The following is a 12,609-nucleotide window of genomic DNA, read 5'->3' on the forward strand; positions in this document are numbered from 1 at the left end:
GCTGTTGATTTTTATCAGTTATGCTAAGATTTCTGTTTGAAGGAAAAGAACATGCAGAAAGTAAATTGTAACAAAATAGATGCTGAGTATGGTTGGCAATTAATGGGTAATAAGATTTCATCGTTATACTTTAGTTGTATTATTGAGCAGTAGTCATTTATTTATTTATTTTGAGCTGGGTGTTATATATCTTTAGTTGGGGTTGGTTTTGGGTTTGTTTTTTTTTTAAAGTATTTGAAAGATGACAAATAATCATTATTTCTTCAAATGTCTCTAAAGTAACTGTGCACCAGGAAGGTACTTTTCCCACTGCCCCCTTCCATATCTTTCAAGGAATCCACATTTTTTGGCTAGCATGTATCAAAGCTGTATCCAGAGTGCATACTGTAGCGAAGATATATTGAGCAAAATTAAAGGCAGTTTAGGCAAAACAAAATGTGTATGAAGAGGCATAAAGGTGCTCTTAAAAGAAGAAAGTGTATGTAGAAAATGAAACTTCAAATTATTTGGTGTTGTCTGACTTAGAGATGAGATGAGTATAGCTGAAGTATCAACTTTGGCAGGCAAAAGAATGGAACTGTTACTGCAAAATTGACATTGATGAATTTGACAGCTATGGTCTGAAAGCCAGGAAATTGAGCAGGTTGGTAACCAGGCTGTGTCTGTGGTGTGGCTTGTCTTCATTTGGATGCTGACATCTTTCCCTTCTGCAGCAGTATTTAAACAGTAAAATGTGAGTGAATGGTAGTTGAGAACAAATAAATGTCCAGATTACTATGGCTGTCTTTCCCAGAACACTGGATAAAAGCATAAATGGAAAAAGAAGCATTCCCTTGATGCTTTTGCTATTTGTCTGATCTCTTAAATTTTCTGCTGAAGAAATTGGGATAAGAATTAGCAGTTAGCTTGAGGTTTTAAGGGAAAAAAGATATTCTAGGTTTTTGTCTTTCTACTCGATAGGACATATTACAGAACTGTTCCTTATAGTCTACTGTATAATGGCATTCTACATGGGTCATATACTAGTCCAACTGGCATAAGACAGAAATTTGCTGTACTTTGAAGGTGAAATAATGATGATGCATTTATACTTCTGAGTAAGTAACACTGACTTTTGAATGTCCTGGTCTTTTGGTCCATTTCCATAACCCATAATGACACAGTTTTAAAGGTTATAGGGTGCTGAGTACTTTTCTGATTATTAGTTTTTTGCCTTTCCACTTTTAAAAATATATTTTATTTATTGTTAGGTTATTTTTGGGGTTATTCTGATGTTGTTTGCAGACAAGTCAAGTCCCAGACAGCCAGGTGATGATGTTTGCAGCTGTCTCCTCACTAGAGGAAGTACTCGACATGTTTCAGTAAAATGATTTTCATGGTCCTGGTAAGGGCAAGGTAGAGGATGACCAGTTTCTTGAATTTCAGCAAACATGCTACCTGCAGCTTTACTGGGCAGCCTGGTATTACGTTCTGCCTTCATGCCTGAGAAGTTGTAGTAAGCCTCCTAAGAAATAGTGAGAATGATGAGAAATGGACTTTCATCCTGAAGACTTAGGATGGCTTAAGCCTTAGCAAGCTCCAAATGCTGTCTACATTCTTACAGCTGAGATACAGTTGGTGATAAAAGACGTCATGAGGGACATGTAACTTAAAACTAGTTGCATAAAGGAATACAATATTCATATTTGAAACTAAAATAGGTGTTTTGTGAAAAACACACTTTTTTTGATAAAGTGAGTTTCAGAAGTGTATCTTGTCATGTTCAGAAAGCTACATAAGGCTTTTGAGTCAAGTGTTGCTTTTTAAGGAGGAAGCGGAAAATACTGAGTTCAGGTTAACGTTCCAATTCATTATAACACAGGAGACTTGATCCTACAATGAATCACACAGGTGAAATATAAATTGAGAAGTAAAACAAAGTGCCTTGTGTCTTTTGTTAAATCTGAATTCAGGCAATGGCTGCTTTCACTGAAATGTTATTAACAAAAAATGATTTCTAATATTTCATGCATTGTTTTTTTCTTTATTTACAGATGACATGGCAGAGCTTCTTCTTGGGGAGTCCAAACTAGAACTGTTTTTGAAGGAAAATGCTCTTAAACAGAGTAGTAGTCCACGGGGGCCTGGGCCAAAGCTGACTGAGGTCAGGAAACATCTCACGGCAGCGCTTGATAGGGGAAACCTAAAGGTATGTGTCAGTCTAAACAGGTATTAAAAAGCTGAAATTGATTGGAATACTCTACTGATCATGGAGAAAAATGTGCAAAGTGCTTGTGTTTAATATCTCATAATATCATTGCTGTTCCCAGAAGATCATCAGCAGTATTTCATGACTCTTTGTGGACTTTTATTCAGCTAAATTTCCCAAATATTTTTCCAGTAGAAGAATAAGCAAATTGCTATTGACTTCTGAATGCTTAAGTGAAGCACTTAGAACCTGTTTTGTTGAAGTTTTTCTTTGAGTATAAAACTATATCGTTCTCTATAGTGCATTAAATAGAAGTGTTAAAAAACACAAAATACTTCACAGATTTCTGTAGTAGTTTGAAATACTCAGAAAAGGTTCCTTAAGTTATGTTTGTGGGTGCAAAAAGTGAGGTTAATACTTGAGAGCATTTTTTGCCATAACATTTTGATGTTCTTAACCTTTCTGGCCCATCTTGTACTTAAGTATTGTTGTAGCTACTACATCAGCTTATCCTTTCTGTACTCAATGTCTGTCTTCTGTGAGCTCAAAAGAACCTTGTTTTACAGTCATCTGTAATGTTTTGTTTCCTGTGATTTGTGGGAATATTAATTTCTCTTCCTTTTCTTTCTTCATTCTTCCACAAATCCTTTTTTTTTCCCAAAACATTTCTTCTGCCCTGATAGTTTGAAATCATGTGAATTAAATATATAGGGCGTGGAACTTACAGAACGAAGTTTTGATGCTGTGTTATTTTCCACTGTTCTTGTGGTGTTAGTAAGTCTTATTGGAGGGGTTGTAATGATAGGTTGCTTTTAAATAGTTTTGTTACCCAGAAAAGCTGGATTCTGACTTAGAGGTATTTCTGATGTATGTGTAAATAAATATGTGAATATATAAAATGACTGCTTTTCAGTAGCTTGGTGGAGTAAGATTTTGTGGTTTCACCCCTTACCCAAGCTTCCCAAATATTACATGAAGATAGAATTTTGTTGTTTGCTCTGCTGCAAGAAATATCCTGAGGGATATTTCACAGTGAATATATACAGAAAACAGACCAAATAGTTATCATAAAGAATTAGGTGTGTTCCATCAGGAAAAAAACGCCTGTCTATTCCTCTTCCTTCTAGCCAGAATTCCTACAAGAAGCTAACCTAATTATGGCCAAATTAAACTATGTGGAAGGTGATTACAAAGAAGCTCTGAACACATATGCCAGAGTTGGAGTTGATGACTTGCAGCTAACTGCAGTGCCACCATATAGGCTACGGATGATTGCTGAAGCATATTCTACTAAAGGTAAGATTACTCCTTCCAGTATAATAATGCGGATTTTTTTTTTTAATTCATAACTTGTTGAATAGTAAAGAATTCTTTGGCATGGTGGAGTACCACATTTGTAGATAAGTAAGATTGTAGATAAATAAATAAGATTTGTAGATAAATAAGATAAAAAAATTGGCTGCTCTAAGTTATTCAGCGTTTGTGCTAGGTTTGAAAAGACTTGAACTTCAATTAATATTCTGACCATGCTGCCACCCAATCAATTTTTTTAAAAGTGTATTTAAAAGTTCATCTATATGTAAATGTCCTAAAAACTGTGGCTAGGTACTAGAAGTATTATCACTGTTGCTGAAAGGTTGGAGTTACAAAAGTTGTGCAGTTTATTTGTGCAGTTTTGCAGTTGCTGTGAGCAGAATTGATGAACCTTGATTCCTGGTGATGAGTTTTACTGAATGTTAAAATGCTCAACCCAAGCTATATTGCTTAACTAAACTGTTAATTGGGAAAAACAGTAATAACATGATAAACAGTGCATTTCTTATGCAGTTTTATTTTTTTTTTCTTACATGAATATATTAAAGTGAAGTTAATATATTTTTTTTTATTAGTCTGTATAGTGAAAATTGTAATGCTGGCCTTGTGTCTTAAGGTGGCAGTGCCACTTCAGCATAGAAAATTCATTAATAGACTAAGCAGGGTCATTGTATTGAGGGAAATGGCAGATTGCATGCTGTAGGTTTATTAGGATTAACTGTTTCTAAATGTTTGCTTTGGTCTTCTGGTGTTTAAGCTTGGGTTTGATTGGATATATACTTCTTGTTATGGCAAGAGGAGTTTCAAAGTCAGCAAATACAATTTATGAGACTCCAATAGCATTCACTGACAACTGGTCAAGAATTGTTTCTCATATTAGTCTTGGAAGAGAGTGACTATTTTCCACCAGCACACTCCTCTAGTAAATGTTAGATAAGCATATATCATTCTCTGTAGTGATGTCAGAGAAATAAGAGAATTAACTGATAGCAGAGATACAAGGATGCTTCCTAAATCTGAGCAAATTAGATTCAAGTGGGAAGGGAGTACATGCGGAGATCTTATACATGACATAAGCCTTCCCAGTTCTCTCATACAGCGTCTCTGTGAGCTTTTTGGCAGTGTCTGGTATGGGTAGACTTCCACTCAGCTGGTTGTGTTTTGTTTTGTGCTTTGTTTTTGTTTTTTTTTTTTTAATCTGTGAGGGTATCTGTTGAATTTGTCATGTTCTTTCCATGGAAATGCAATCTTGGACATGATCAACTTTAAGTACCTGAGTTTGCTTATATCTCCAAGGAATCCCTGTAATTTAATTGAATCTTTTCCCAGAGCTCAGCTCTTCTGGCTCATTTTTATTTGACCTCATGAGGATATATAAAAATTGAAACATTAAGGCATCAATTTTGCAGGAAGTATTAGTAATACTGATTTTATTTAATGTAAAGATGATTTTTAGAAAATAGTAAAATGTGTATCTTTCCTACTCTCAAATATTTTGTAGGTTCAGCTTATTAAAAAAAAGGAGGGAGAAGGAAACAGGCATGTCTTCTGCGAAGATACAGTGCAGTTTTTGCTTACGATTTCAAATGTTATACTTAAACATTTAAATCTGTCATATAAAGCTTCATCTAATCTTGATCAGACTTCATTTGTTTGGTCAGTTCTGCTGGGTGACTGGCTACAAGTTTATGTGAGCAAACTATTGAGGATTTGTTGTTCTATTCGTGTTCATAATTGTCTTTTTTTGTGATTGCATTTCCAGTTTGAATGGAAGATTTAATATCCCTTCTTCCCATGGTAGCAGGTTGCAAGAGTGTTTTCATATGTTCTAGCACGAAGTAGCAGTCACAGAGCAGTCTTAATTTAGTATTTAAAGTCCATATATAATGTACAGTTAATTCTCACTCTCCCCTTTTGCAAGATTTTCTTATTTCTTATTGTAAGAGTGGACCGTTAAACTTTTCAGTCTGATTTAGAGTCTCTTTGGATGTGGTTGAGACTTATAGTTATTACCCAGCTAAATACAAGTTATTCTTACTGGGTTTTGTTCTTCCCTGGGATTTGTGTTCCTTCTTGCAAGTTGAAGGATAACCTTATTATGTGAAGATAAAATTCTTCTGGGTATTTTGATTTTATTTCTTTGGCAGTCATGAACTTAGCACCATTTTATTAAGCAGTGAGGAACTATTTGTGCTACTGGTTGGCAAACATGAGCCTGGCTGCTCTATTCAGTGTGCCCACCTGCACAGCAGCAGTTGAAGTTACCTGTTTTTTGTTGCCCAGTTTCAATCCAGTTTGGGGCAAATACAGTTCCAGTAAATTTACAGTCTCGTATGCTGTTGTGTAGTAATCTGAAACTGATGTACTTACCTCTGACAAAGGCATAGGGCAGATAACTAATGGCAGTTTTTAATAGCCTTTTTTTTTCTTATTTAAAGTGTGACTACCTCCATGTGCTTACCTCTTCACTCTGAGGTTTTATTCTATAACCTCAGAAGTGATAGACTGAGTGGGATGCTTGAGTTGACACGCTTGTTCTTATATAGTTGTTTTAGGGTCCTAAGAGAGCATGTTACGCTGTAGCTCTAGGCAGTCAACGGTTCAGAAGCAGCCTTTAGAAATGACCTGCTTCCCATATGTCCCATCTTACTCTTGCTTGTGGAACATACAAAGTATGTCTGTCCTTCAAAACAAAGGAAGATTCAGCATATGTGTATGGATGCAACAAAGTGAAAAAATAGGTTTTAGGTCAGATTCAAGCTAAATATTGCTGGATTTTTATCTACTGATGTCTGGAAAGAAGGGGAGGAACAGCAGTAGTGACAATTGTGGGGAGAAAAAACAGAATCAGAACATCGCAAATGAAGTGAGATCCCCAAACACTTGCTCTGCTGCGGAGAATGTGTATGTATTTATGTATGTGTATATATATGTGTATGTGCACATATATAAATATACTTCTGTATGTATTTATGTTGTTAGAAAGTAGATGTGACAAAAATCAAAAGAGAAGTGTTCTTACTGCCTCTTCAGACTCTCCAAAGTGCGTGTCTGAAAGCATTATCTGTCAAAGCTGTTTATAAACCTCACTGCAAAATGTTCATTAAATTACAATAGTCTTTGTTAAAAAAGTCATCATTATGATATTCCAGAATATGAAATTTAATGTATTTGCGCCCTGCAGTCTTCAACTTGGAATAACTTTGTCATTAAACCAAAGAACTAAAGTCATCTACTGCCTGCAGTGCACTTACAATGTTTTTAATTACATAAATTGATTAAATGCATATGTATTTTTAAAAGAATGCTTTTAATTCTTTGTGCTGTTTATAGCTTTATGTGAGGACAGTATATTCAGAAGAATAAAAGTGAGAGGCATAATATGGAATGATAGTAAGTCAAACAAATGTTTCAAAGGCTCTCAAAATCCAGGAAGGAAGATTAAACGACTGTTATTCTTTTCTTGGAAATGTCTGGTTAGTAAAATGCTGCTTAAAATCCTCCAAAGAAAGCTTCTTGACAGCTTTGTCAAAATGCAACATTGTAAAATTTCAATGAAATTTTAAGAAAAACCCATCAATTACTTTGAAAACTTTCCCATTTCCTTTACACGCAGCTCTTTGCCAGCCTTTGGTGTGCAGGGAACCGGAGGGCCACAGTGCCGGAGCAGTGCTGGAAAGTGGTTGCTGTCTGTTGCTCCTCCCAGAAAAAATGTTCAAAATTGTTAGTGTGGTGATAAAGGCACTGCTGTATATTATCACACCAAGAAAAACTCCTGGCCAGTTGATTATAATTTTGAAAAAAAAAAAAAAAAGTTTGGAAAGAAAGTTAAGGAATGAGACAAGTTTGGGGTTTTTGTGTGTTTGTTTCAGTTTTATTGGTGGTGGTGGTTTTGTTTGTGGATCTTTTTTCTGTTTGATGTTTGGTTTGGTTTGGGTTTTTGTTTGTTTGTTTCCTCTGGCTGCTAGTAGTGATGCTTTACCTCGGGTAGAAGCAGATGCAGGAGTGGTCTGCTGAAAAGTTGTCTGCTGCTGTGTCTATTAAGCCAGCAGACCAACCATATGAATATGCATGAGGCAAAGCCTCAGAAACTTTAAGGTCACAAGTCACTGCTCAGCACACTTTAGATATCCCTCATGCAAAAGTTGTGAGGAGGTAACTTCCAAACAGTACACATAATGTAGTGTAATTCCAGCGTGTTCCTGCCTTTCTCCACCATTCCCTCAAATTCTTAAGTCGAACTTCAGTGTGTAGTGGAGGCTGATGTTTTCTTATGTGGTTAACTTCATGGACAAGCATATAGTCTTGACCTTCCATTGATTAATTTTTTATTGTTTTGGTGGGTGTACCCATAGAACACAGTTCTAGATTAGATCTTGTGTATTCTTTATTTTAAGAAAAGAGCTGGTTTTGATGCAATGTTTCTGAGTAATGACTCTGTATGTGTATGGTAGAAGGTGTTGTGTGAGATAGAGTATTAATAAAATCATAGTTTTGATATTAAGTAAAGAATTTTCTTTAATTCAGACCTACCTGAAGAGACTGAGTGGGGCAAATGTCATATAAAACATTGAAATGAAAAGATGGAGCTTTTCAAATCAATAGGCCACTTTAGTATTTGTGAAAACAAGAGACTACTTGTTTGAATCCATTGGTTAGTTTTTCCCCCATCTGCTTTTAATTACATTTGACACTATAGCAGAGGAAAAGCATCCGATAAAGCAGTTTTCTAAAGTAGAATGTCTACGTTTGGCGGTGCCAGCTTATTTCGAGAGGGTGTCATGAGGGAAAGAAACATGGACATAAAAGGAGGACATTGCTGAGGGAATGGGCAGGTTTGTATGACTATTGTCACAAAGTGTTAGCCTGAAAGCAGGTGTAATAATGTTGCTGGTGCCAGCTCCCAGAAGCTGTTGCCCTTCATTTTTCTGTAGTAGCACATAGAGGTAGGTCTACTCCTGTGACCTGCTGTCTTAATCTGCAGTTTAAAGAAGCAGCACAGTAAAAGCAGATTTTTTTTTTCTTTTTCCACAGATGTAGCTTTGTTCCTAGCTGTTAGAGTTGTTTTACACAGCAAGGACAAAGTTAAGAAACGAGGCAGGGGGAGGAAGAGGGAAGGACAGTCCTGAGATTGTGGTGGCATGTCTTGGTTTAAAGCAAAATATAGGGGGTTTGCATATTTCTGGCTGTATTAGTTGATATTTAAGTACCTGCTTAGGAATCATAGTATCACAGACTAATTTGGGTTGGAGGGATTTTTAAGATCACCTAGTTCCAGCCTCTGCTATAGGCAGGGATACCTCCCACTAGACCAGGTTGCTCAAAGCCCTGTCAAACCTGGCCTTGAACACTGCCAGGGATGGGGCAGCCACAGCTTTTCTGGGCAACCCATGCCAGCACTTCTCTACCCTCACAGTACAAAATATCTTTCTAATGTCTAATCTAGATCTACCCTCTTTCAGTTTAAAGCCATTCCCCTTTGTCCTATCACTATGTGCCCTTGTCAGAAGTCTCACTCCAGATTTCCTGTAGGCCCCCTTTAGGCCCTGGAAGCTGCTCTAAGGTCTCCCTAGAGCCTTCTCTTCTCCAGGCTGAACAAGACTGTCTCTCTTAGGAGAGGTGCTCCAGCCCTCTGATAATCCTCATGGCCCTCCCCTGACCCACTCCAACAAGTCCACATCCTTCTTATGCCTACCTTTTGATAAGTAGCAGGTTCCTTTGTTATAAGAGGTTTTGTCTCTTCAGTATCCATTTGTTTACTTTCTTCACTAGATCTGTTTAATTGGCAATGCTCTGTTCTGTCACTAAGGAAAGTTTTAACTTGCCAAGAATTGAAATAAGGTAAGTTAGGAATCTGTAAAGTAGTTAAAGACTGTATATGTTTGCCTTCCCCTTCCACCTTTTTCATGTTGTGCTTGTGTAGCTAGCTTCAGCTTTTCCTACTACCCTTCCTTACAAGACCAACCAGAAAAAATGCTGTTACTATACAGAAGCCTATATTTAGAATTCATTTTAATAATGGCTGAAGCTAATATTCTCCTAGGGATATGGCCTCTGGGAACAGGACAATTAATTTTTTGCAAGTTTTCAGCAGCATACTAATGAGGTAATATACGGGAAACCACACATAGGCATTATTCAAATACTGTGCATGGCAATATCTGCTATGTTTCAAAGCAATTTCTGTTTGCTTATGGAAGCAGAGATACATGCATAGTGGGATATGGAGGTGTTAATTTGGGGAGGTACAACTTGTCAGTAACTCTGAAATAACAAGTATGTATTTAACTAGGAAATAAACTTATTGAACATGATTCTGATACTGCTGCATAAATCAAAAGACAATTGAAAAATGAATTTATAGTATTTGGTGTTACAAGTTAGTGATTTTTTTTTTACAAATGCTCATAGATGAACATAGCATTTTAAAGGTCTGTTTTTTCTTAAAGTCTGCAACTTTGTAAACTTGATTTTAGTAAAGAAATCGAATTTATATTTAATACAGTGTAAACAGATTACTCCAGGTATCTGTCAAGATGGCTGTTGTATTACAGTATCAAATTCTTATAGCTGACAACCCTCAAATACTTAATAAGTTAGACTGTGACATTACAGGATTGTAGCTTTATTGCTGTAGGCCATTTTACGTCTCATATTGCCTGTTCAAGTAACTGTGTTTATATTTAGATGATGTACGTTGAGAAAGGTGAGACTGTATTTACTGCTGCTGACCCATATTCGAATTTAATGTTGTATTTACCAAGTTAAATGATTGGCTATTAATTATTTCTATTTACAGAAACATGTAAATACTCATTAAGTTCAGCGGAAGTGTCAGGTGCATGTGAATTCCTACTGTCAGCAAAAGCTGCTGCACTTAACTTTAATCATATATGATTGTAATGGGATCTTGTATGATGCTAGCTTGTGTCAGCAAACACCAAGCAGCCCTTCACTGAAGAATGCTAAATGTAAGCTGTTTTAGTAATTATGCTGGGGATCTCTAGCCTCATTAAGCAATGGGTCAAGAATTCAACTCCAGTTCCCTCCTCCTGTATTGCTATGCAAATGTTGCAGCCTGTCAGGAGGCAGTTTGCAGGCCACAGCTAGGTAGCCAGTGCCATAGATAATTCAAACTTTGTTAAAGCTTGTCTTTCCCCAGTCTGTTTTTATGACTTCTGCCCTGCCTGAGCAGGGACTGGGGGGAGCCCAGGAGTTCATCCAGCTTGTCACAGTTCTGCTTTTAGCTCTGGTATTTGAAGTCCAAACACTGAATGAAAACAATGTATTTCATATTAAAATAGACTTCTTTAGGACTTTAGTGCTTTCTAGTTCTTAGTTTTTTTCAAATTTCTAGAATTTCTTCAGGATCTTGCCTTTGCAAGAGTGAGGAGACGAAGAAAATGCTGGGCCAAAGTGAAAGATTAGCGATTCTGGCCTTTTTTCTTACAACACAGGAAAAACTAGTGTCACAGTGGAGCCTGGTCTTTTTTCCTCAGAGGTTCTTGTAGGAACAGTCCTGACAATTTACAGCAAAATACCTTAAATTCCTTAGTTAACCTGTCTCCTTTCTCCTGAGATAACAGCTTCGTTGATGTCTACTCCTTATACTGGTGTGTAGCTCTTCTGCTTTGGGGAGGGTTTGTATGAGGGAGATTCACTCACTCCAGCATCTGTGATTATCAGTCCTATTCACTCCTTTTAGCTCTAGTTTGAACTTTTTCAGTGCTTCTAGAAGGTGCTTGTCTTTCAAAGGGCTGTACTGTAAACACAGAATTGTCTGTCTGGCACATAGTTCTTAAGAAATAAGTGCACATGTGAAAATACTGATCTCTCTAAATTTTAAAAATAATTGTAAAAGACTATTGTACTCTTCAGAAGATACGAAGACTTGAATGCCATCACATTGAGAGGAAAAGTGCAACCAATTGTTTATTGTTATTTCAAGAAATCACAAAATATTGTTAGGTTTTGTTTTGTTTTTTATTTGAGAAACTTAAGACACTTAGAAGCACTAGCATAACTATGGCATTAGAAAAGTCCTGGTAATGAAATGACATTGCAGTATGAGTATACGCAATAAAATGCCATCTTCAACTCTGGAAAGTTGTGTTTATGTTGTTCTGAGCGTCATCTAGAATGGAATTTAATTTTCTCGAAGTAGTCTGTGTTTGAAAGAGTGGCTGGTCAGAGCAGCTTCCCTTAAATTTAAGTACGCTGAGAGAAGGGGACGTTGACCTTTCTGATACTTATTCAGGAAAGCCAGTTTGGTTTGAAACTAGCCATAGAGGAGGTCCTGCCTCTTGACAGCTGTGGGAGATCTTTTTTCCTGTGTCTTGGCATGGGGGGATGGACAATCCAAGGTACTTGAAAAATCAAAGAAGTGGTTAGTGTTTCCTTAGCTTGCCTAAAGAAATAGTAGGAATTGCCTTTATCTGCAGTAACTGTGAAAGCACGTAGTAGTTCATTATAAATGTATTTCCATACTCTTCATTCTTACTTTTCCTCCTTTCTGTTATAATAATTACTTTGCAAATACCTGTAGGGAATTGAAGATGAAAAGCATTCATGCTTCGCTTTCTAAAAAAAGTTCTCTGGAAGCAAATCACAATCTTTGAGGACTTCTAGAAATAGGTCCTTCCCTTCAGTGAGATTAGCAGTGTTTGTTCTAAGCCCAGAAATAAACTGCTAGAGTTCTTTGATAGCAGTTACTCGGGTTGTTTCAGTTCCTTTTTTGAATTTACTGATGTTTGCCATAGTCCATGTTAATGTTTGTTCTAAATATATAAGCTAAATACAGAGTATTTTTAAAAGGAGTTGAAAGGGAGTTATTTTGTGTGTTTTTAGCTTGGAAAACTTAATGGTGTTGCTTTGCACATTGTATAGGGAAGAATAAGTGCGGTGTACTCAAACACACTTGGCTTTTATTTGTCCATATAAGGAAAACAGGAAGCAAACCCAGAAATCTCTATCTATTGATGCAACTGTTTCTTGCAAATGCATGTTTCTTATACTTAAGTATAAATAGTCTTTCACTGTTTTTGCTCTGTCCTTTGGCTCATTTACAAAAACCAGGAGATAAATCATGGGTCTATTGTTATTTGTGG

At 36.6% G+C, this 12,609-nt stretch overlaps 1 protein-coding gene across 2 annotated transcripts in view; it reads left to right on the forward strand.

Annotated features, from left to right (window-relative positions):
• The window catches only part of TTC7B (tetratricopeptide repeat domain 7B), a 139,073-nt gene that overhangs the window by 13,740 nt on the left and 112,724 nt on the right, over positions 1-12,609 (forward strand). For both annotated transcript variants that reach the window (XM_034062043.1, XM_031049398.1), the window contains exons 2-3: positions 2,034-2,188; positions 3,316-3,484. In XM_034062043.1, coding sequence (XP_033917934.1) covers positions 2,034-2,188; positions 3,316-3,484 — 324 coding nt within the window. The remainder of the gene's footprint in view (positions 1-2,033; positions 2,189-3,315; positions 3,485-12,609) is intronic.

Source organism: Melopsittacus undulatus, chromosome 4, assembly GCF_012275295.1.
Source record: "Melopsittacus undulatus isolate bMelUnd1 chromosome 4, bMelUnd1.mat.Z, whole genome shotgun sequence".
NCBI classification, from domain to species: Eukaryota; Metazoa; Chordata; class Aves; order Psittaciformes; family Psittaculidae; genus Melopsittacus; species Melopsittacus undulatus.